The 24,913-nt window shown below is 53.6% G+C and overlaps 2 protein-coding genes and 1 non-coding gene across 3 annotated transcripts in view; 1 reads left to right on the forward strand and 2 right to left on the reverse strand.

Annotated features, from left to right (window-relative positions):
• Positions 1–24,913, reverse strand: part of LOC138381925 (sodium/nucleoside cotransporter 1-like) — a 162,031-nt gene that overhangs the window by 120,082 nt on the left and 17,036 nt on the right. The window lies entirely within an intron of this gene.
• LOC138381926 (sodium/nucleoside cotransporter 1-like) overlaps positions 3,337–24,913 on the reverse strand; it is a 37,738-nt gene continuing 16,161 nt past the window's right edge. Inside the window, exons 8-17 of the mRNA XM_069466572.1 lie at positions 19,708–19,788; positions 19,041–19,121; positions 16,191–16,316; positions 10,818–10,948; positions 8,844–9,012; positions 8,531–8,728; positions 5,257–5,338; positions 4,493–4,591; positions 4,299–4,410; positions 3,337–4,017 (exon numbers count right to left, since the gene is read on the reverse strand). Coding sequence (XP_069322673.1) covers positions 3,945–4,017; positions 4,299–4,410; positions 4,493–4,591; positions 5,257–5,338; positions 8,531–8,728; positions 8,844–9,012; positions 10,818–10,948; positions 16,191–16,316; positions 19,041–19,121; positions 19,708–19,788 — 1,152 coding nt within the window. The 3' untranslated portion in view covers positions 3,337–3,944. The remainder of the gene's footprint in view (positions 4,018–4,298; positions 4,411–4,492; positions 4,592–5,256; positions 5,339–8,530; positions 8,729–8,843; positions 9,013–10,817; positions 10,949–16,190; positions 16,317–19,040; positions 19,122–19,707; positions 19,789–24,913) is intronic.
• On the forward strand, positions 6,320–6,426 carry LOC138382080 (U6 spliceosomal RNA). The gene has a single exon (XR_011233253.1). It is a non-coding gene; the product is annotated as a U6 spliceosomal RNA (small nuclear RNA).

The following is a 24,913-nucleotide window of genomic DNA, read 5'->3' on the forward strand; positions in this document are numbered from 1 at the left end:
GTCACTCGGCTCCCAGCTCTCTGTTTTTGGGTTTTATGATTCAAACCCTTTCCTGAGATTCTGAAAGGCCATTGGCAAGAACGTGGATTTGGCTTCCCTGAGTCAGGTGTTCAGTGCTGGTTCACTCGTGGGAGTGGAGTCTCGTGATTCAAACATAAAAACCTGGTGACAGACACCTCCGTGCAGTGGGTGTAAAAATTCCCATAGAAGTTGGGTGGGGAGGCAGACACCCTCACAGTGATGTCTAAGGTCCTGTCCAAACTCAGGGCTCACTGATTCTGAGTCAAGAGTAATTTCAAGCACATGATGTTCTTCACGTGGTTGGAAAGAGGTCAGGACCAATTAATATTCAGCTGAAGGCATGAGCTCAAATTGAACTGAGGGGGCAGCAGAGGTAAGAGCAGAGCCCTGGGAAGAAGGGACAGATAGGGGATCAATGTAGCCCACTGGTCAACTCCCAGACCTTGGTGGTCACCTACTGGGACATGCATTGGCCAGCACAGAGCTACCCATGGGCTGAATTACAAGTGACACTGCAATTTTTAACATCAACTTTAACATTTTAGAACAGTTTAGATTTGCAGAGAGCTTGCACAAATAATACAGAGCTCCCATAAACCCCACACCCACCTTCCCCTACTGTTAACATCTTACATTACTATGTGCTGCAGTCTGAATGTTCATGTCACCCAAAATTCATATGCAGAAATTCTAACTGCCCAGGTGATGGTATTAGGAAGTGGCGCCTTTGGGAGGTCATTAGGTGATGAGGTGGAGCCCTCACAAATGAGATTAGTGACCTTACTATTATTACTTTTTTAATAATTTAGTATGGCTGGGCATGGTGGCTCATGCCCGTAATTTCATGACTTTAGGAGGCCAAGGCAGGAGGGATCGCTTGAGCCTAGGAGCTCGGGACTGGCCTGAGCAACAGCAAAACCCCATCTCTACAAAAATAGAAGAATTAGCCAGGCGTGGTGGTGCTTGTGTGTAGTCCCAACTACTCAGGAGGCTGAGGCAGGAGGATCGCTTGAGCTCAGGAGTTTGAGGTTGCAGTGAGCTACAATGATGCCACTGCACTGTAGCCCAGGTGACAGAGCAAGACTGTGTCTCAAATAATAATAATAATATAATTTACAGATGGAATCTCACTATGTTGCCCAGGGAGGCCTCACGTAATCCTCCCATCTCGGCCTCCTAAAGTGCTGGGATGACAGGCTTGGGCCACTGTGACCAGCCAGGCATTAGTGCCCTTCTGTAGGGGCCTGAGGGAACTTGCTCACCTCTTCCACCATGTGAGGACACAGCAAGAAGGTGCCATTTGTGAGAAACAGGCTCTGAAGAAACCCTTAATCTGTCACACCTTGATTTTGGACTTCCCACCGTCCAGGACAGTGAGAAGTAAGTTTCTGTTGTCTATGAGCTATCGAGTTCATGGTATTCTGCTCTATCAGCCCTAATGGACTCGGACACTGCGGTACATTGGGAGCCCTGTGTTCAGGGGCTCACAGTCCTCGCGGGAATGCCACTGGCCATGTGACGAGTGAGCAGGGTGTCCAGGGAGGGAGGTCAGCGGAGTCCTTGGACTGTTCCACGACCCAGCTGGGGGAGCCGAGGCCAGCAGACAGGCCGGGAGGGGTGCACGGCCGACGCTGGCGGCCGGGGGTGCCATCCACAGCAGCAAAGCCTCCTGCCAGCAGCGCACGGGGAGTGGGAACAGGTGGCAGATGCTGGGGGCGGGGAGGGCCGCTGCAGAGAGAAGGCAAGGGCCTAGCTATGGGCTGTAGCAATCAGGCCCAGCCTCCCCTCTGCAGAGCTAAAGTCCTGAGGGCAGGGGCTCAGGTCGGCCTGTGAGGGTCACAAGAAGCGAGGCCAGTGCCCACTGGAACCGAAGTCCGCGGCCGACCAGAAGCAGAACCTGGCTCACTGGGGCTCCGCTGGGGGCTGCCGCCCAGAGCTGCACACTCCTCTGCCTCAGGTCACGGCTGTCCCCAAATGCAAAGGGAGCTGGACCTGGCAGGTGAGGGTGAGGCTCAGTGGCCACAGGGACAGGGTACATCCCAGGTCACTGCAACCCCTGAGATCAGAGCAGCATGGACATAAGGGAGACGGGAACTCCAGAAACACAGGCAGGGAGGGGCGTCAGGCCTGACCGACCGGTGCAGAGAGCTCGGGTTTGGGGGAAAGGCGGGGAGAGCTGAGGACAAGCCACACAGGGAGTTCCTTGAACCCCAGAAGCCCAGCACAGAGGCTGAACACAGCAGCTTATGGAACCAGATGGCCTCGGTTCAAATCCTGCCTCTGCCTCTTGCCAGCTGTGTCACTCTGGGCATGTTACTTCACCTGTCTGGGCCTCTGATATCCGTCCACTAGGGAGAATAATAGTACCCACCTCATGGGGTTGTTGTAAGGATGGAGTTAAAACACAGAAAGCGCTGAGGACAGTGCCTGCCCACAGTGCCACGTCAATATCTGCTAGTTTTGCAGTTACGTGCAGTGAAGCAGTTTGAACATCAATCAACATTTACCAAATTGCATTCCAGGAAACCTTCAACTAAGAGAAACTGCCATCAGAAAACTTCCTATGGTCCAATAACCTTGGAAAAAGCCTCATATCATAACCACACCAAGCTCTGACAAGTCCACATTTAAAAAAAAAAACCAAACAGAACTAAAGCCCCAAACAACCCTGTCCAATTTTATTCCAAGCCTGTGCCTCCTGGAACCCTCTGAGCACCTCGTGGGACGGTGCTGCACAGGACACCAGTGTGGGAAGTGCTATGGGGGAAGGCAGTGGGACAGGAGTGTCCAGGACATATCATCTGCGGGGAAGCCTCGGAGAGACCCTAGTGCCCGCGAAGGGAGGAGGGGAGCAGGCTTCAGTGTGGGGCCCACAGCAGAAGGACAAGGTGCATGTGAGGGACCCCAAGGAGAGGGGGACGGAGAGGACCAAGATGCCATTTGCATGTGGAGGGGAAACACAAGGAGGCACAGGTGAGCCTGAGAACTCACGTTTGAGGGAGGTAGGAAGTGGGGGCGCAGAGAGAGGGGCTGGGCTGGGAGGTGTCCTTCCTTTACTGAAGTCCCTGCTGACTCCATCGCCCCTGCCCTGTTAGTGTGGAAAGCCTAGTAGGTGCTCACGGTGCGGGTGCAGAAAGATTTCTCACACTGGGGTTAGGATATATAAAGTAAAAAGTTTATCTTCTTGGAGAGAGTGGGAGAGAGAAAGAGAGAGGGAAGGCGGGGAGAACAGGGAGACTGTGTGGCACCCCAAAGAAAGAGAAGGGGTGTCAGCAGCAAGGACAAGTGGCCTGCTGATTTTATGGAGACAAAGAGAAAAAGAGAATTAGTGACTGCTGTCAGTTAAAGCAGAGGCGGCTGAGGAGTAAGTAGCAGGGGCTGCAACGTCAGCTGGTCCGTCTTTCCTGCTTTTTCTGCTCCCAGACACGCGGTTATCTCTGAGATGTAGTCAGGCTCATCGCAGGGCATGCGATTTGGCCCGAGATATGGTTTTGGGCAGGAAACTGGGGCCTGGAGCTTGCCCCCTGCTGTCCCTCCAGGGGCTTCCCAGGAACTCCTGGAGGCTATAACACAAATTCTAAAAGCAGATTCTGGCCATGCAAAGAGAAAGCTCTGCAGGCCCTTGTTGTCTGCTGGCTCCTTCCAGGCCTTTGTGAGCACAGGGGTCCCTGCAGGGTGCCTGCCAGCCAGGCAGAGACAGAGCAGGGACACCGCTCCCGACTCATCTGCACATGCTGGTAGGAAATTGCGGGATTAGGTATGTTCCTGTCATTTCTGCAAGGTGCCTGCTTTCATTGCCAAGTGTGGGACTGAGGGTCTAAGCCCTGCGGCTTCCCTGAGGAGGGGCCTGGAGAGGGGAAGATGGGGACAGGGGCTTCCTGGGGAAAAACAGCCCTCAGAAGGCACAAGGATGTCCGTCCCCGCTACGCACAGATCGGGTGGCTGTAAAACTGACAGCAGTTGTTCAGGGCCCCTGGGCCGAACTCCAGGCCGACGCTGAAAGGAAAGCAGAGGTTTCTGTGAGACCTGCAGGCCGGCTCTGCTGGCCACTACCAGGCAGTGCAGCCCTGGGAAAGTTACTGCACGTCTCTGGTCCACCTTCCTCTTCAAATTCGATCCTCAAGCCTTCACTTCCTCCTCCCCTGGCCACATCAGCTGCAGCCATGACATTTGTACCCCTTGCCTTGGTGCCAAAGGCATCCCCAGCCACGCGGGCCTCCCGCACGCCATCACCGCTGGTGCCCCCGTGCCCCCACGGCCCCATGCCTGGCCCTCACCTCTGGAAGGCCTGGCGGCAGCACTGGTACACCTCAAAGCTAGTGCTGCTGAGGGTTGTGTTTAGCAGGGACACACAGTCGACCTCGGCCCCCCTCGGCACATAGAGGATACCTGCGAGGGAGAGCAGCTGGTGAGCAGAGCCCCCACTAGAAAGTCACGGCCCCAGGTGCTGCGCCCGCCAGGCTGCACTCACCCGCCACGCAGGCGTTGACCAGGCTTATACAGACACCTGTGAAGAGCGCCCGGAACACGATCCGGGAGATGTCGCTCCTCCGTTCGGGGACCATGGAGGCTGCAAAGGAACAGAGTGCTCAGGCCGAGGAAGCCACGTACCTCTCTGCCCATGTTCTGTGGCTCTGGCTATGTCTTCTGACCTCCCTTGTGCTTCTGGGTGGCCAGAGGGACAGACATTGTCCTCCTGGCCACTTGCTGAGTTTGGGAGCCTTTTTGTCCTGGCTCGGACACCTAGGTGATGCCCCACGTGCCATTAGTGGCAGGTGCAGGAAAGATCCTGAGTTTGGAGTCAGGCAGACCTGGGATTAAACACAGGCTCAGCCACTGACTAGCCTGGGCCATCACTTCACTTCTCCAAGACTCAGTTTCCTCTCTGTAAAATGGCATGATGCCACCAGGCAGGTGGCCGTGAGGAGTGGACATGCTATTTGCAAAGAGCTGAGGATGGAGCAGAGCCTTCCTGCCCACTGCAGCTGTGGGGAAGGCAGGCCAAAGCCTCAGGGGACAGGCCAGCACCAGACCTCCTGTCCCGAGCCAGGCTTGGCCTGCAAGGCCACGGTGCTGACCTCCTGGGTGACTCCCAGCCGCGGAGAACATGGGCTGGGATGAACCTCCGTGGTGGCCTTGTTCAGGCCCTGTCTTGGACAGGCAAGACAGCTGAGGCCCACAGGTCCCAGCGAGTTCAGGCCCCCAACTCTCCAGGAAAAGGGGGAGGGGACTCACTCAGGACTCCCAGCACCATCCCGAAGTAGGTCAAGTTGGGGAACCCACAGAGGGCAAACGTCGTGATGGTTTCTGCTCTGACCTGAAACACACAGATGAATGGAGAGGGGCTCCCTCAGATGGGACGGGCACCCCGACACCACCCAGGCTCTCTGGCCTTAATTTCACCCACATCCTACATGTCCCTGCCCTTCGAGCTCTCTGTGCTGCGCCCTCCCAGGCCCCCCACTCCCACCTCTCCCACCTGTCCTTCAACCCCTTCATCTTCATCACCAGCCGTTCTGGGTGTGACTGCCTCGCTCAGTCCTCTCACTCTGGCCCTACTAAGCTCTGTCCCCGACACTCTGTAGCCCTGTGCCTCCGGTTGCTGTGCTGTCATGCCAGGAGTGGGGGAGTGTGGCCTGCCCGACAGAGTAAGGGACTTGGAGCCCAGCCAACCTGGCGTCCAGCCTTGTGCCACCAAGTATCAGCTCAAGCAAGTCAAAAGACTTTTAAAGGTTTCGCTTCCCCATCTGGAGTGTGGGAATGATAGCGCTTGCCGGGCAGGGCTGTCCTAAGGACCATCTCATGTTTGGGAAACGCCAGGCACAGAGCGCGTGTTTGAGTAAGGCGGCTCTTCCCTTCGTTCTCAACAGTTGTTTAATGCCCCAGAAATTAGTCTTAAGAGCCAAAACGAAAAAATTTGGAAAGAAAATCGGTTTAGGTCCATACCTCACAACATATACAACATTAATTCTACATCATTGAAGCAGATAAATATTAATATTTCAAGCATGAAATGATAAAAATATACACAATTACTGTTGTTAAAAGGTAGTATTACTGCTCTCATTTTGGAGAGGAGCCAAGTGAGGCTCAGAAAGCTTAGGGAACTGAGGCAGTTGACACAGCAAGAAGGTGGCTGTGTTAGAATTTATACTCAGCCCTGTCTGACTCCAAATCTCCTGGCCGTAACTAGAGCATCATATAGTCTCAGGAATTTAAAGCTTATGAAATTACTGTCTAAGTTTAGAAATAATAGAAGAAATCACAACAGAAAAGCTTTGGTGTAAAACACATTCCTGTGCTCACTTCAGCAACACATGCACTAAACCCAGAACGACACAGAGCAGGTTAGCATGGCCCCTGCACAAGGCTGACATGCAGATGTGTGAGAGATTCCATGTTTAAAAACAATCCCTATTTCCAAAATCAAGGGGAAAAAAAGAAAAGACTAGGAAAAATGCAGGTAGGAAATATAACAGAAAAGGCCTAATGTCTTTATAACAAAGAGTTTATATAAAGATTACTGGTAAAGTATTAAGGCACCTGTATCCCAGCCTGCTCACCTACAGCAGCCTGAGTGATCTTAACATGCAAATGGCGCAATCCTCAGTAACTTCCTGCTCCTCTGCCACTCTCTTTTACAATCACCCCTGCTCTAGCTGTGCTTATCCCCTCTCTGTTCCCTAAACAGACCACGTGCTTTGCAACCTCAGGGCCTTTGCACACGCCTCTTCCTTTGTCTGGAATGTTCTTCCCAGCTGCTCCTGGCTGGCCCCGTCTCCTTCCTCCAAGTCTCAGCCTAAATGCCACACTTCAGGGAGGCCTCTTCTGACCAGAGCAGCCAAGAAAGACCCTTCTCTGCTTTTTCTTGTTGTTTTCCTCATAGAACTTACCATAAATTGTGGTTATTTATTTTTTATTCCTTCACTTTCTTATACTGTCTGTGTCTCTCACTAGACATAGGTTCCATGAGAGCAGAGACCATGTCTGTCTGATTACCCGCCCCCACCTTTTGCCTTTTCTTTTCTTTACTTTTCTTTCTTTCTTTTTTTTTTTTTTTTTCATGACAGGGTCTTGCTCTGTCACTCAGGCTAGAGTGCAGTGGGTGTCATCATAGGTCACAGCAACCTCAAGCTCCTGGGCTCAAGCAACCCTCCTGCCTCAGCCTCCCGAAGTGCCAGGACTACAGGCGGGAGCCACCATGTCCACCTAACTGCCCCTTTCGTCTCAGCGTCCAGCACCTAAGGGGTCTCAACAGACACCCACTGAAGGATCTAAGTTCATAAAAACGACCCCCAAGGGCCGTGCCTGCTATTACCTCTGAGGAAGGGGAGAGACCAGGGATGAGGGCAAGGAGTGAGGGGAAACCTGTGTTTTATGCTTCACATAGACTATTTTTAAACTAACGACTACATTTCTTTATCATTTAAAAAATAATCAAAAAGACAAGAAAAATATTTCCCGTTAAAAGTTTCCAGTCGCCCAAGTAATGAGAATTAATACAATGAGCTATTATTTGCTCATTAAAGTGGAAAACCTGTTTTTGCAAAGAGGCTACTGAAAGCTGTTTGGTGTGCGGTGAAGCAAATGCTCGCCACACGACCGGGGCCTGTCATTTCAGCTGATGGCCTCAGCTGCTGCCACCCTTTGGGGAGGGCACCGGCAGCAACCGCAGAGGACTCCTGTGTGACTTAGGCAGCCCATATCTGGGACAGCTCCTGAGGAAATGATCCAGGAAAAGGGGAAAGTGCTACGCACAAGGATGTTCATTTCAACATGGTGGCTAATGCTCAAATAATGGAGTTGACCTGAATGGCCCAACAGCAGGGACGTGTTAAATGTGTTAGGTCACATATATGGAAAATGATGCTTACGTCACAACAGTAAGTAAACAACAGAGCTGGCCACACCCCAGTGTGGATGCTCTAACAGCAACAATGTAAACGCTCTCTTCAAAAGAATAGAAGAAAATGGAGAGAACAACAGTTGTTATTTTAGGAGGTGAGGTTACGGGTAATTTTTCATTCTCAGTAATGTTACTCGAGCTTGCATTCATTTAGAAAGGTTAATTTTACGGAGCTTCGGAGGCTTGTTAGAATAAACTTTAACCAAAGAGCCAAGCCCTGGACGGCACGCAGTGTATTAGCAGGGGAGGGGACGGTGAGCTCTGCCTGTCTTGCTCCCTCTCCCGGCTCATGGGAAGCTCAGGCTATGCCTTCGGTACTGTGGCAGGTACTGCCTCCTGTGTTCCAACTGAAGGGGCAAGGCGCAGCGGCTGGCCCAACGCCACAGCGGGTGGCCCACGTAGACCTAGATCTCAGCTATCTCAAACAAGGCTCTTTCTTCACACCTGCACCTCGGCCTCCTGAGAGGCCCCAAGACAGATGGCAGCAAAGCCTGAAGCCATCCTGTTTCCCAGGACCATAGGATGTGGCAGGGTAAGTGCCACTTCAGTGTGTCTCAGCCAGGCCCAAGGAGCCAGGCTGCAGTGGGGGACGGAGACACTCACGGAGATCCACTGCTTCCTGGTGCCAGCCCACTCCTCAGCCCCTGCCAGGCGGCGCTGCTTGTACTTGGAGAGTTCCTGATAGGCCACAAACTCGTCCAGAAACAGCCTGATCCCCAGCAGCTCAGCCACCACGGGGCAGTCCTCCCAGGCCACGCCCATCAGGAATGCCACAGGCCGCAGGATGTAGGAGCAGATGAGCTAGGGCGTGAGGACAAGAAGCATGGCTGGGACCTGGTGCTGGGCCCAGGCCACTGCCCACTGCCCACCCAAGGCCATCCCCTCCACAGGCTGAGCGGGCTGGCTGGACCCACACCTGGAAGCTGAGCCCGTCAATGTCCACCATATTTCCCAGCCAGGAGAGGACAGCGTTGATGAAGGCCAGCACAGCGAGGTTCACAATCAGGTTGGCAGCAATCCTGGTGACCACTTTCACTGAGATGGTGGCCCCATTGCTGACTGCTTCTGTGAGGTTCTGAGCATCTCTGTTGTTGGGATGAAAAGAGATTATTGGCCTGTCCCCTAATGGCAAGGGTCCCCATCCTACATGCTTGGACACAGCAGTTCAGAGCCAGAAGATCCTTGTTTTCCCTCTGAGACCCGGAGCACGAGAGAGGGGCTGGTCAAAGTGCTGGGATGAGACCCAGGTTTCTAGCACGGCGCTGGCCCACACGGAAGCCATTAGCCACATGTGGCTTTTGATTATTTGAAGGGAGGCTGGGTCAAACTGACTTATGCTGTAAATGTAAAACACACACAAGACTTTGCGGATTTAGTATCAAAAAATGCAAAATATTTCAATAACTTTTATATTGATTGAAATATAAAATTTTTTATGTTGAAATGACAGCATTTTGGGTATATTGCCTAAAGCAAAATATATTATTAAAATCTCCCATTTCTTTGTCATTTTGAGACTCTGACACACAGAAAAGGACAAAGAATCTACTTAACATTTCAGCATTAGAATGTTTTGCTTGTACTTTTGTCTTTTCTCTTCCTGCCTTTTTTCTTTCTTTTTGAGACAGGATCTGGCTTTGTCGCCCTCGGTAGAGTACAGCAGCATCATCATAGCTCACTACAACCTCAAACTCCTAGGCTCAAGTGATCCTCTTGCCTCAGCCACCTGAGTAGCTGGGACTACAGGCACGTGCTACCACACCCGGTTAATTTTTCTATTTTTAGTAGAGATGCAGTCCTGCTCTTGCACAGGCTGGTCTCGAACTCCTGAACTCAAGTGATCCTTCAGCCTGGGCCTCTCACAGTGCGAGGATTACAGGTGTGAGCCACCTCACCTAGCCCTCTGTGGGCTTTTCAAAAGACAGCTAGAGGAAATTGAAGATGACAGATGCAGCTCATGTTCTCTTTCCATGGGACAGCACTGCCCTGCAGCCTGAGGAGCTCGTGACATTGGGGTTGCCCACTGTGTCCCCAAGCACATTTGTCCACAGGGTGCGTTTTCAACATTTTTTAAGGATTAAATGTTACACAACACTGGTTAAGACTGTGAGGAAGAGATGCTAGGAGGTAAGTGAAATCAAAGACAGTGCAAAATACGTCAATAGGTGGTTGACACCTGGTGGTCAGGGCTCAGGCACATGGAGGAGGTGGCATGAAGCCTTTTCATGACATACATACACAGGCCACAGGCCACACCCCCAAATCCAGGCCTCACTCCCAAGCCTGGACCAGTCCGCTGTGTCCTGCTGGTCAGACAGTGGAGATTAACATGTGAGAAGAGTCTGCATGTTTGCAAGCACTGTGGTTTCAATGTTTGTTCCCTCTGCAACTCGTGTCAAAACTTAACCCGCAATGGGGCAGTATGGAGAGGTGGGGGCTTTGAGAGGTGATTGGGTCATGGGGGCTGACACTGATTTTAGATCAGTGGGTTAATGGGTTATCAGGGGTGTGGGACTGGTGGCTTCGTAAGAAGAGGAAGAGTGACCTGAGCTAGCAGGTAGCACACTCAGTCCCCTCACTACACGATGCCCTGCACCATCTCAGCACTCTGCAAAGTCCCCGACAGCAAGAAGGCTCTCAGCAAATGCAGCCCCTTGACTTTGGACTTCTCAGCCCCCATAAATGTAAGAAATGAATTCCCCTGGCTTATAAAGGACCCAGTTTCAGGTTTTCTGTTATAAGCCACAGAGAATGGACTCAGGCACAACCAGGGCAGCAGAAGAGGACAGGCGGGCCTGGGCTGGTGGAGGACAGTGGTGGGCAGAGGGAACAGGACCCTGCGCCTGTGCTCCACCCCCCGGCCCCCCGCAGGCCCTCCTGCTGTGCTCACCCATAGGTCAGTTTCACTCCTTCCTCACTCTTAACCTTGGACTCCTCCACCTCCGGGTAGACCAGCTTGGAGAGGGCCAAAGCACAAGGGGCAGCCATCACGGACGCAGCAATCAATGAGGCGGCATCGATCTGCAAGAGCGAGGGTGGGGGTGACAGGCGGACGGTCAGAGAAATGTTGGAGGCCAAGGACTGAGGCTCAGGCCGGCAGGGGGACATGTGTAGTCTCCCCACTGCTATGTCCTCATTGTCATTACTGCTGTGATCATTGCTAATAACAATACCTTTTGTGCACAGAGGGTCACAGGCTATATGTACAGGACTCGTACTTCCTCTCAGAACTTCCCTGTTACACAAGTGCTGCTATCTCCATTTTACAGATGAGGAAACTGAGGTTCCAATGGATTAAATACGACTTGATCAAAATAAAAGAAGAGAAGGCGTTAGAACCCATCACATCTTTTGGCTCCAAGTTCAACATTCTTCCTTCCTTTATAGGAAGATTTTTAGCTATCTTTGATCGCTAATCCCCATTAGCTAAGTTTCTTTCTTTAAAAAGGTGAAGGAGGAGGAGGGAAGTTGAAGTCCACGCTCAGGCTGATGAAAGCAAAGGCAGAAGCCCGAGAGACACCCCGTTGTCACCCCAGGGACGTACCAAGACCTGCCAATGGGAAGCCAGGCGGGAAACGCTCCCAGGCTCTGAAACCCCTGGATCGTCCTTCTTCCTCTTCTAAACCCCAGTTGCTCTTTTCCATGACAAACAGAAATTCCTTAAAACGTGGACAAGAACCAGCGACAGCCTGACAGGTGTGCAGGCCCCGGGTTCTACTCCCTGCTGGATGAAGCCCCGCTGGGGGCGGTGTCCTCTCTGCACTGTCTGGGCTGGCGTTGGGACTTCACCTCCCTCCTTGGTGGCCCAGCTCCAGTGGGGACAGTACCACACCAGGCACTTTTCCCTCCAGCAGCCAAGACTCTGCCCCTTCCTCCGGCTTGTAGATTACGTCTGGTTTGTAAACTTGGGTCCCAGCGGGGAACATACTCTGCAGTTGTCACATTCCTGGACACTGTCCTCTGAGTGGGCCAGTGGTGGCCCCAGCCTCAAATGCCGCGGCCGGCTGTTTCCTGCTCCCTGTGGAAAGGGCTGAGTCCTGCACAGGCGGGGCTCCCTGGGTGCTGGGTCAGCACCACCCAGCCCCCCCACTGCCAGCTGCTCTGCAAGGCCCTGACATCCCCAGCCCTGCCTCCAGGCACCCGGTCAGGAATGCCTTCTGTCCTGCCACCCGAGGGCCCACTCCTGCCACGGCCCTCCTCTCTCTGACCCAAAGGTGTCCCATGTGGACAGGGATCAAGGATAAGACCGCCCCACTTGAATTTTCTAAAGGCTTTCTGCTTAGAAAAGGAGTAAATCCAGACAACTGCAAAGCATTAAGTGGACAGTTTCAGAAGGACAGATTTCTGACCCCGACATGTCAGGAAAGAACTTTCGCTCCTTCACCTCCACGTGAGGCATCCCCTGCCTCTTACTGTATTTAATCCCCGCCCTGCCGTGCGGTGGGCAGTGACTCTGCCCGTTGTACAGATGGGGACACTAAGCTGTGGACTCACACTCGGCCCTGCGCGGGGTCTCACAGGCCCTGTGCACAATTCATGGAGGAACATGGGTGGCCAAGTGCTCAGTGTCACCCTGCCCAGCCTGTTTGCAGCTTGAGGCTCACATCTGGGTCTCCTCTCCTGGGGTCCCTGAGCCGGTAGAGGGACAGTCTCTAGGGGTTACCGGGGGAGCCGCTGCCTACCTTAGAGCCTTGGGGAAGCACGGTGTGCGTGCAGCTGTGGGTGGGAGTCACAATGAAAGGGTCAGCTGTGACCCCTAGAGCCACGAACCTGGGGGGAGGCCTAGACCAGCATTGCTCAATACAAATATTATGGGAAACACATCCATAATGTAAAATTTTCTATTACAGTAGCCATATCTTAAAATGTAAAGAGGCACAGGAAAAATTATTTATTTATTTCTCTTGAGACAGGGTCTCACTCTGTCACCCTGGCTAGAGTGCAGTGGTGTCACCATAGCTCACCGCAACCTCAAACTCCAGTGTTCAAGGGATCCTGCTGCCTCAGCCTCCCGAGTAGCTGGGACTCCAGGTTGAAGCACCATGCCTGGGTAATTTTTCTATTTTTTGTAGAGACGGGATCTCTCTATGTTGCTCAGGCTGGTCTTGAACTCCTGCCAAAATTATTCTCCCACCTCAGCCTCCCAGAGTGCTAGGATTATAGGTGTGAGCCACTGTGCCAGCCAGTTAATTTTAATGTTTTATTTATCCGACCATATCCAAAGTATTTTCTTTCCACCCGTGCAATCAATATAAAGTTATTAATAAAAATCTCAATCTTTTTCCTGCACTAAGTCTCACTGCATGTCACATTTCAAGTACTCAACAGCCACGTGTGGTCGGTGGCTACTGTGCTGACAGCACAGGCCTAGAAATGTCCGTGTTTCAGCAATAGGAGGGGTGCGGGGCAAACGGAGCCAGAGGCTGAACAACAGAGTGAAAGGTCTTAAGGATATGGGGGCTTGGAGGAGACAGCAAGAGGGACTCTTCTGGGATAAGGGGGCTGAGGGCAGAGCCAAGGATACTGAGGACCTGACTGGGCAGGAGTTAAAGGACAGAGAGGGGAGGTGGAGGGGGAGGCAGGGTGCTGCAGTGGCGGCCAACAGCCAGGTGGGGGCAGAAGAGAGCTTCTCCGTAGACTGGATAGTGCCAGGTCCAGGGTTGGGAGGCTAGGAAGAGAGGAGGGGAGAAGGGAAAGATGGGAGGAGGGGAGGAGGGGATGAGGGGAGGAGGGGAGAAAGACCTGTTCCAGGCTCTCCCCCTGGGCCAGCTATGTTGTAGCCTGGGGCTTCCAAACCAGAGGCTGTGACTGGAGGCCCAGGGGCACACAACTCACCCTGGCCACCTGCACATTCCCTGCAGTTAAAGGGAAGTAGGTTCCAGGCTCTGTCCCTGGGGAGGCCAGATTGCCCAGGGCTGGGCCTGGACTCTGGCCTGAGAAAGGGAAGGAAGGAGGCTGGGTATAAAGCCAGAGTGTAGAAAGGGAGAACGTTCTTCCAGTATTTCGGTTTTAAGCAGTGGCTGGGAGCCGCAGTGAGGCTTTTGCACCAGGAGAACACTAGAGGTATTGTTTTCATAACTGTAGGGACCAAAGCAAGGTTAAGACATTTAAAGGCCCTGAGTCCTGAAAATATTATGGCATCGCCTTCCCCAATGTACTACCATGAAAAAAGTTTCAGGAAGAAAGTTTTGGGTTTTGATTTCTGAAACATCAAATTCCTTCCAAAAACAACTGGCAATGGGAGGGTGGGGGCTGCACCAGCTCTGAGGAGCCCTTCTCGGGCCTCAGTGAGACAAGGTGCAAAGCAGATGACAGTCTCGGGCGCTTGGCCAGAAACCAAAGTCCCAGCGTGCAAGGGGCCCTTCTTGAAAAGTCACCGAGCCGCCAGCTCTGCCCAGGCAGCTCTATGGGAGTGGAGCTGAGCGTCTTGGTGTGGCCCAGGTGTCCTGAGTGAAGGACAGACTGAGGGGCAGCGTGGCGTGTCCTCTTACCCACCCCTCGGCCCACTGCCAGGGAAGAGATGAGAGAGACAGGTGTAGTTCGGGACCAGAGAAGGGGACAGCGCAGGTCATTCTGTGGTCCCCCCACCCACACACACGCAGCATCAGGACAGCCTGGGGGACAGGCACAGGCAGCTCAGGGTCTCTCCCCAAACCAGGTGTCCTCGCTCCGGGGCTCAGTGGCATTGCCACACGTGGAGTAACTCACCCCCTCGTCCCCAACCTGCAGAACATTCCGGCTTTTCTTCGTTCACAGTTACAAATAATGTTAGAATTTTACATTGTTTGGACCCTTGTGAGAATATTTCTGTATCATAATATTCCTCACTGCATCAGAGGGAAGGAATAATTTTAAATTGACTAATACATGTATAAAAAATAAAATGTAATTCTAAAAGTTTTAAAAAATTGACTGATTGATATTCTCCAAAAAGGTTACAGCAAATTAAACCCCCACTACAAGTGGGTGAGTACCCCACCCCGTGGTCATTTATAGGCACATAGAGTATTGCGTATCATTTAGAAGAAACATAAGTTATTGTTTGAATTTCTTTGAACATCAGTGGGCTTGAATATGTTTTCCTAGTTTATGAAGGATTTTCTCCTGATGAATAGCTTTTTAAACAGTGACTTTCCCCCAAAGCACGTTTTTCATTTACATTAGTCAGCTCTGTCAACTATTTCTTTGTCCCTCTGGATTTTGTGTCTTGCCCAGAATGTTACAAGAAAAAAGCAAGTTGCAGAAAAGTATGGGTAGAATCACCTCATCTTTTATGAAAAAAAAGCAAGTGTATGTGTTCAGGTGTATGTACTTAGATGGCCACAAAGAAAGCTCTGGAATGACATATTTTTAAGTCAGTGGGTCTGAAATTGACCATCTGTATACTGGGCCCCAAACCTGTGTTTCTGATTGTGCAGGGCTGGGGTGGGCTGAGACTTCGCATTTCTAGCAAGTTCTCAGGTGAGCTGATGGCGCCGGCCCACGGACCACACTTTGAGAACCACTGCTCTAAGCTGTTAAAAGCAGTTCCCTGTGGGAAGTGGGGTTAAGAAAGAGATTTTTAACTGTCACTTTTGCAGCAACTGAGAATTTCTTTGACAGTTAAGGAAAAACCCACCGTCTCTGAGGATCTGCAAGTGGAAGCACAAGGAAGTATAAGGCACCGGCATCCACAGCAGGTTCCTCTGCCTGCGGCGCAGGAGGACTGAGACTGGTCTAAGCGCCCGGGTCACACCGCTGTTATTTGACCTGCAAGTGCAGGTGATCAGTAGCTGCACCAGCAATAATGTCGGAACAGAGGAAGGACGTGAGCCCACAGAGTGTGGGGAGCGGGCAGGGCAGGAGTAGGGGAGCTCTCCAGGGACAGCCTGGGTGTGGGACTGTGGAGAAGTAAACATGAGTTTTGGGGTCACACAGATCTGGGCTCAGATCCTGGCATTGGGTTTCTCACTTATTCTCTATGCCTCAATTTCCTCATCTGTGAACTGGGGATACTAAAACAACTAGCACATTGCCTGGTATGTAGCAGGCACTCCGTACATGGAATACTGGGAGTCTTTCCCCCAGTGGCCATGGGAGAAGCCTGAGCAAATGGTGCAGCCTCCAGGCCTGCCTTGGACAGGGGACACCTCTCCCCAGCACAGCAGCCAGGGCTCCAGACTCAGAGAGAGCCCAGGGCTGCTCTGGCCGGAGCTGTATGAGGCTCCCACGAAGATGGGTTTCAGGTCCTGGGCACAGCCAAGCAGAAGGAGCCTCTACCTACCCCAAAGAAGACATAGGCAAGCAGCACGCTGAAAGCAATGGTAGAGTAGCCTGCGGTCAGGACAACGTGGATTTCAGAGAGTGTCATGTCTGCCAAGTAGGGCCAGATCAGTAGAGGAGCCTCGATCTGTAAAGAGGAAAGATGTCAGACAAGCAGAGCTGGAGTGGTTGGGCACTCCCTCCACCACCCCGCAGCCCAGGAGTGGACAGGTCACAGTGACACTGTGCCGACGGCCTGCCATGTGCCAGCACCCACGGAGCACCTGAACACCGTCACTCACAACCTTCTGAGAGAGGAGCAGTCACCCCCACTTCCCAGCAAAGCACACGGAGGCTCAGAGAGGCTCAGAGAATGAGCCCCGCTCCGCACAGGGGTGGGAAGCAGGTGCCAGGCCTGAGCTGTAAGGAAGCCCTGGGGGTGGCCCAAAAGAAAGGGGCTGGGACGTTATATGGTGTGTTTGCTTCAGAGCACTGGGCAGCCTGGCCCTCACTGTTCACTCAAAGCATAGTTATTGAGCACCTACTGTGTTCCGCACACTGCTCCACAGAAAAAGGGTACCAGGTGAACAAGACCAAGTCCCTGCCCTGTGCAGTTTCTAGCCTGGGAGACCAGGAGAGTGGGAGGGGCTTAAGCAGGTGGTGGGGGACATGGTTCATCACCAAGGGACCAAGTAGATAAGCGGTGGCACTTTAGATGGTGACATTAATAAAAGCTATGAGGATACGTGAGAGAGAACGCCTAGCGCTTCAGGGGCATTTAAAATTGAGTAATCAGCAAGGGGCTCCCCGGGGAGGTGACCCTGGGTCTGGGTTAGCTGAGAGCTGAAGGAGCAGCCACAGGATTTGGGGACACAGCACCCAGGCAGAGCGAAGAGCTGAGGCCCGAGGCAGAAATCGGCGCAGCGAGGTGAGGAGCTAAGCAGGCCTGCGAGTCTGCCGCAGACACAGGGGTGACTGGGCGCGGGTCCCATGGAGGCAGAGGAGGGCAGGGCCCCGGCAGGGCTGGGAAGCAGGTGAGGAGTGGACCGGTTCCAGTGGGGAGTGGCGCCATCTGCTCTGTGTGTTTGAAGGGTCAGGACAGACAGCAGGGGCGGGGCTAGAAGCAGGGAGAAGAGGGAGGAGGGTGGCAGGGCGCTGTGGATGCCACCTGGAGGCAGCGCTGCAGGACTCAGGGGATGCAGGGAGCCAGGGAGGCAGAGGAAGGCAGGTGGCTGTCTGAGGTCCGTCTGAACACCTGCATGGAAGGTGCCAGCATTTGCTGATAAGGGAAAGACTTGGAGAGGTGCAGGTGTGAGGACAGAAGGCAGGTTCTGTCTGCTTGGACTGAGCGTATCAAACGTGAGATGCCCCTTAGAAACCGGAGACGAGGGGCAGGAGCCAGGTGGCCATGGCAGTGGAGAGTTCAGTGCAGGGGTGAGGACTGAAGAGCAGGAGAGTTGGCTGGGAAGCCCTGGGGTGCTGCAGCGCGGGGAGGGGTGCGCGTGGGAGGACAGCGGGCCTGGCCTTGGCATTTGAGGTTCACATGACGCCGCTGCTCCATGCAGGTTCCCCAGGGCCTCCCCTTGGGAGATGCAATGAAGCTCTGGGGTCTAGGTCAGCTTGAGCAACAACTTGTCCAGTTAGGTTACCTTGGGAGGTCCTCACGTCACCCAGTGTCACATTCACCTACGTATGTTCTCAGCAAGAAACACTGAGCACACTGCAGCTTTTCACACAAAATAAGTGCTGTCGTATTTTAATATCCCTTTCTTTTGCCTTAAGGGAATTTTGGGTAATTAATCTGAGAGCACATCTGTCTTAATTAGCTAAAAATAAAAACAAAAACCACCAAAACACTTTGAAATTAACATGCTTGCATCACAACAAAAAAGATGCAAATGGGCTGGCTGCAGTGACTCAGGCCTACAGTCTCAGCACTCTGGGAGGTTTAGGTGGGAGGATCACTTGAGGCCAGGAGTTTAAGAACAGACTGGGCAATAGGGCAAGACCCCATCTCTACAAAAAATAAAAATAGAAAAATTAGCTGGCTGTGGTGGTGCCTGCATGTAGTCCCAGCTATTTGGGAGGCTGAGACAGGAGGATGGCCTGAGCCCAGGAGTTCAAGGTTGCAGTGAGGTATCATGACGCCACTCCATTTAGGCCTGGGTCACAGAGTGAGATCCTATTTCTAAAACAAAAGCAAAAAGAAAAAAATTTAACTTTAAAAAACATGCAAATATTCTCCAAAGTTTCCTAAACTGTCCAGTGAAATACGGCATCTCGTGGCAAGTGTGTCTCTTAATGACTCAAATGTCAGGCAGATGGGCCAGGACAGATGCTGGAACAGTCTCAAGAGGTTGACCCTCAGGAGGGTCAGGCCTTCTGAAAGCGACTCAGGACTGACAGTGTCTTCAGAGCCACATTTACTTTGGAAAATACATTTTCAGTGAGACAAAGAAAAGACAAGACAAAATGATGTAGTGGAACAAACTCTGGCCAGGAAAGAGAAAACTGGGACTCTAAGCCCTGGCTTGAGGTTGTGGGAACTTGGCCAACTCATTGCCACCTCAGAGCCTCAGTTTCCCCTGTATGAAATGAGCGATGGGACTGCATCTGTAGCCTTTGGGAGTCTCTAGGCTGATGAGGCAGCTAGAATGGTAGGAGGTGCCAGACACATGGTGTCCTCTCTGGAATGGCCCAGGCAAAGGGGTCCCCCAAATGGAGCATCCCAGGGGCAGCAGCCTTTGGGGACCATGGGAGAAGGTTCAAATGGCTCCTCCTCAAACTGAACTGCGGCTCTGGGGACACAGGGAACCCGCCCTCTTTGGGGAAGCTGCTGCCAAGCACGTGGGCAGGAGGCTTTGGTACCCACCTGGCTCACAAAGAGTTTTGCAGCCACACTCAGGGTCTCGGTGGCAGTGGTGCCCATGGTGACCTGCATCGGCCAGGCAATCTGGAAGGAAGCAAGGTGCTCTTTGTGGGCTGACATGGGCAAACCCCAGAGTCAGAGAGAGTCGGGTAGAAGTACCTGACATGTCTTCCTTCCAACTCCCAGCCTAGTGTGGGACCCCTCACCATGTGTCCCCAGAAGGCCCATTCATCTTCTCCTTCCACACCTGCATTGATGGGGCTTTTCCACTTCCCAGGCCACCCATTCCACCTTAGCACAGCTCCAGTCCTTAGAGCAGAGCTTCTAACACGGGAGCAGGGGGCTCTGGGAGGGTGAGGGCCTGGGGAGCAGGGGGTTCCAGGACGGTATGGGCCTGGGGAGCAGGGGGCTCCAGGACGGTGTGGGCCTAGGGAGCAGGGGGCTCCAGGAAGGCATGGGCCTGGGGAGCAGGGGGCTCTGGGAGGCTGAGGGCCTGGGGAGCAGGGGGCTCTGGGAGGGTGTGGGAAACAGGGGGCTGTGGGAGGGTGAGGGTCTGGGGAGCAGGGTCTGTGTGGAGGGGCTATGCTCTGGGAGCAAGGCATTCTGGGACAGTGCGACCCCTGGAGCTGGTGACTCTGGAAGAGCCGAGGTCACCAGCACTGGGACTCACCTTCAGGATCAGCCACTGCATGAGGCCCACGTAGAAGAGAACTGACATGACGCAGCTGAAGAAAACAAAGATGGGCAGATACTGCCGGGAAAGAGAGTGTAGGGCCTGGTCAGAGGCAGGCAGGGCCAGGAGCCCCAGACAGCCCATGCAGACGCCTCACAGGGTCAAGGAAGCAGCTTTGAATTCAACATGAAATCCCAGGTATTCCACTTACGGGGCTTCTCTGAGGCAATTCTGCCCCCTCTGTTCCCCTCTGAGTAATGCCCAGGCTGTCCTGGGCCATGGAGGGAGGGGCCTGAGGCATCACTGTCACCCCTGCTTCTTTGTCTGAAATGGGGTAAGATGCCACCGCTCAGGGCTGCTGTGAGGGTTGCAGTGTCCGTCCTCCTTCACGAGCTCAATCCCTGGCCTCGGCCCTCGGCCCTCACCCCTGTCCTCTGCTTCCAGCCTGATTGGGGGGACCTGCATCATTCCAGTGTTCCACGTCCACTCAGTGCCAGCAAGCTCAGAAGCAGACTCATGTGACACCTGCAGCCAGCACCTCCTCCTGTCACCCAGTACCTGGCGCCAGGCCCTGCACTGCTGGTCATTGACCCCAACATCCATCAGTTCTCCCCTCAAATCTCTTCCACGTCCATTCGCTCCTTCCCAGCCCCAGGGCCCAACTCTAGTGCTTTTACTTTTCTGTGGTCTGATTTATAATAACAAACTGGTAAAAAGTGAAGTGTCTTCTGCTGGAGGACTAGTTAATAAGCTAGGTGTAGCCACACAATGGTGCACTGAAAGGAGACAAGAGTGAGGAAGCCCTATGGCACTTGGGGAACGATTTCCAAGACAGTTTATCAAAAGGAAAGAAGGAAGGTGCACAACAGGGTGCATGCTGTGCTCTGATGCGAGTGAAAACCAGGGGGCAGCTGGCGTGGTGGGGCACGCTTGTGGTCTCAGCACTCGGGAGGCCAAGGTGGGAGGATCACTTCAGCCCAAAAGTTCAAGGCCAGCCTGGCACACAGTGACACCACATCTCTAAAAAATTTAAAAAAGATGGAGCATTATGTGTGATCTTGTATGGTCATGGGATATCTTAGAGGGACATGAAAGTGGCTGGATGCGGTGGCTCACGCCTGTCTGTAATCCTAGCACTCCGGGAGGCCAAGATGGGAGGATCGCTTGAGGCAAGGAGTTTGAGGTCAGCCTAGGCAAGAGTAAGCCAGTGCTGCTACTAAAAATTAAAATACAAAAAAATCAGCCAGGCATGGTGGCGTGCAACTGTAGCCCCAGCTACTCAAGGCCCTGACGCAGGAGGATCTTTTGAGCTTAGGAGTTCAAGGCTGCAATGAGCTATGGTCATGCCAGTGCACTGCAGCCTGGGTGACAGAGTGAGGCCCTGTTTAAAATACTAAAAGTTAGCAAAAAAAGAGAGAGAGAACAAGAAGGACACACAAGTGACTGGCAACAGCAGGTGCCTTGGGGAGGGAACTAGGCGCCCTGGGGATAAGGGGTGAGAGGAAGATTTATTTTTCACCTTCGACCCTTTTGTGCTGTTGGAAATTCTCCTCTAGTCTCGAATTATTTGTTCCAAATAATTTTAAGAGAGTCACGCAGAAGTGGTAATAACATAGAAGTATTCTTATGCTAAAATGTTCAGTGGGAAAATTGCAGCTTTAAAATTACAGAAAGAAGCCTGGGAGAAAGGTATGATGGAAACCGCCAGGCGGCTCTGCAAGAAGGGCTGAGTCAGATGCATCAGAGATCTCGGGAAAGGTAAGGACCAAGCCGGACCCTGGGAACGTAGCAACTCAAGGGTCGCTGGCCACTAGGTGAGAGCAGTGTTGGAGGAGGGTGGGCACAGAGGCTGATGTCACCAGCCAAGGAGGGCCTGGGCCCTGACAGGGTAGACACAGCAAGGACACCAGCCCTGTGGAGAAGCGGAGCCACCGCTGGAGAGGGGTTAGGGGTCGAGGGAGGGTTGTTTTTATTCTTTAAGAAAGGAAAGTCTTGAGCAAGCAAATCTGGGTGGCTCTAGCTGAAAATGCATCTGGACTACAGAACGGTCCCCTGACGAGAACAGAGATTCTGCCCAGGCAGCTGCGGCCAGACACGAGAAACAAGCCTGCCAACGTGATTCCCCTCCCTTTCCAGACCAACCCGCAGGTTCCATCTCAGCTTGCTCCACTCGCCACCTCTGTCACCAGCTGCACTGCACTTGGGCATGTCACCCGACAGGGAACACAGGCACTGGCCCAAGAAACCCTTTCCCTGCCCTGCAACTCCTCCTGGCTGCCTGGGCTGCAAACAGCCCCAGCACAGGGTGTGATGACATCACCCTGCTCGCCCTGGGGGCGAGACACACAGAGGATCAGGAACTGTCTAGACTGCCTGTCCAGCTGATCCTGAGAGCCACCCCAGGGCAGGGGGGAGTTCTGGGGAGATGGGCCCCAGCCAGGAAGGAGGGTGCCCGGGGCGGCAGGACCCCACTGCAGAACTGGGAATCTCGCCCCCCAGCAACAAAAACGCGTTTTCTGTCTGCAAGATGGGGATTTTGGTGGAAGAGAAGCTATGTTCTAGGTTAAGTGCTGAGTGTCTAGGGAGGGAAGGAAATGAAAGACAGCGGAGGTGACCCTCGGTTTCCTAAGGTGGCATGTTTACCACTAAGTGAGGTCCCTGTGCTTGGTTTGCTCTCACAGCCCAGGACACACCTCTGGGGCCTGCAGCATGTGAGATGGCAGAACAACAGGGCAGGTGGTTCCAGGCAGTGGGTGCTGCCCTGGGAGGGGAAGGGAGTGCCAGTAAGCCCTACTATGTGCCTGCTGTGAGGGCCTACTGTGTGCAGGTGCCTGATGTGTGGGGACTCACTGATCCAGAAAGCAACCACGGCAGATGCAACTGTCCCTGCTTCACAGATGGGTGCCCTGAGGCTGGGAGATCTTGGCCACCTGCCCAAGGTCACGTGCCTGCAAAGAGGCAGAGGCACCTCCCAGCCACCAGGCAGGTTCCAAGGTCCTGCCATGACCCCAAGGTCTGCGCTGGGTGCAGTTCTTCAGGCTTGTTCCCTGTCTGCAGGGGTAGCGTGCCTCCCCACAGGGGCCTGAATGCTCGTGTCCCAGCAAACCCATTTGGTCAAACCTAATCCCAGGGTGACAGTACTAGCAGGCGGGGCCTTTGGGAGGTGATCAGGTCATGGGGTGGAGCCCTCATGAACTCGATGGGTGCCCTGATGAACGAGGCCCCAGCAAGCTCCCTCGTCTTCCCACCATGCGAGGACACAGACAGAAGAACATCGCTATGACCAGCATGTGGCTCCCCTCACCGGAACCTGACCGTGCCGGCACCCTTATCTCAGCCTCCCGGCCTCCAGAACTCTGAGGAAGAACTTTCTGTCGTCTCTGAGACACCTGGTCTGCGGTTTCATCACAGCCTCCTGCACGACTATGACGAGCCCCTCCAAGGAAGAGCCAAGTGAGCGCTGGCCGCGGCCTTGTGGAAATGGCCTTGTCGGCTGGGCCTGCTAGTGCCAGAGTCAGGGAAGAAGGAACGTCCAGCTCTTCTAGGCCAGCGGTTCTCAGTGTGGTCCCTGCACCAGCAGCAGCACCTGAGACTTTGTCAGAAATGGAAATCGAGCCTGACCATAGAGTTTGGGATTCAGCAGGTCCAGGGGGGGCTGTCCTGGACGCTGCTGCTGCTGCTCATCTGGACACACCATGAGAACCACCGAGCTCGGGGAGCAGACCCAGGCCCTGGGCAAACGCCATCGCCTTGCCAGGAAACGGGCCTCGATGGCAGCACTAAACCCACTAAGGACAAGGCCCTGCCCCCTCCTCTCCCTGGAGGGTCTGAGCCAGGGCTCTTGATGACTTCCCAGGGCTGTCTGGGCAACCCCCACCACCATGTCCCCAGACCCCAAGGCTTAAGTCCTGTACAAACTACCCTGTCACTAGCATCGGGCAACAACCAACCACAAAAACTCAGAGCTGGAGGATTCCTCAGAGACAACAGCTGCAGGGTCCACAGCACCAGCATTACCAAAAAGCAGAAAGGACTCCAAGTCCAGATAGGCTGGAACCCTGGCTGCGCCCTGGACATGCCCCCTGCTTTCCCGTTTGTGCCATCCTTTCGCCCTGAACCACCGCACTCTGCCCCTCATGCCTGTCTCTGCCGGGATGCCTCCTGCTCAGCAGATCTCTCCTGCCGGGACTGTCCCCGCTCCTTCCTCCCAGCCATTCCTCCCATTTCCCTTCCTGAACACCACGCCCACTAAGGCTACAGGTGACCCCTTCATTACCAAAGCCACCGGCACCTTCAGACCTTATCTTGTTTGATCTTTGTGTGCAAACTTTGGCACTCTTGACCACTGGCACTGCAATCTGCGTCAGTTAGACACCTTGAGATCCTCGGGACATGAAAACATCTCCCTTCATCCTGGGTTTGCTCAGGGATAGAATCTGGGCAGCAATGGTGAGCACCTGCGGGGTCTGTCCCAGAGGCGGAGCGACAGCGCAAGAAGGCGCGAGTGTGCTCCCAGGCCAGCCAGGCCCGGGAAGGATGTGGGGCTGGGCCGCGGGTTACATGCTGGGAAGTTGCTAAGGGGGAGACAGAGCCAAGCGGGAATGACTAACCCAGGGGACACGGCTGGGAGGTGACTGCCACATCCACTGTGCTGGACTCCAAGCCCAGGGTAGGCTGAGGGCTGAGGACCCCCCAAGGAGAGATGCTACAACCTCCAGCAGAGACCAGTTGGACCGCGGCCCAGCAGGAAGCAGCTTGGCTTCTGAGAATCCCAGCGAGCTCAGAGAGGAATTCCCTGGGCTGAACTTGGCCAAAGGCCTTGGACTAGGTCCACGTGATTTATGGAAAGAATGGAGAGAACTAAGCACTCGACAAAGCCACCCCTGCCTTGAGGACAAGTCCCAAGCGTGTGTGTGTGTGTGTGTGTGTGTGTATGTGTGTATGTGTGTGTGCGCATGTGTGTGTCCATGTGCATCTGTCTGTGAGTACACACGAGTGCATGCGTGTGGTATGGGGAGTGTGAATATCATTCTGTGATTAGTGAGTCGTGAGAAAGGGAATTCTGGGGCTGTGGAACACTTATTTTCAATCCTCCTGCATCTGGCCCAACACAGCTGCGAATGCCATTGGCCAACACACTGGCCAGGAATCTGTCCAGGGGACAGGGCCTCCCAGGCGCCAGGAAATGGCTCGTGTTTGGCTG

The sequence above is a fragment of the Eulemur rufifrons genome, chromosome 3, assembly GCF_041146395.1.
Source record: "Eulemur rufifrons isolate Redbay chromosome 3, OSU_ERuf_1, whole genome shotgun sequence".
Classification (NCBI taxonomy): domain Eukaryota; kingdom Metazoa; phylum Chordata; class Mammalia; order Primates; family Lemuridae; genus Eulemur; species Eulemur rufifrons.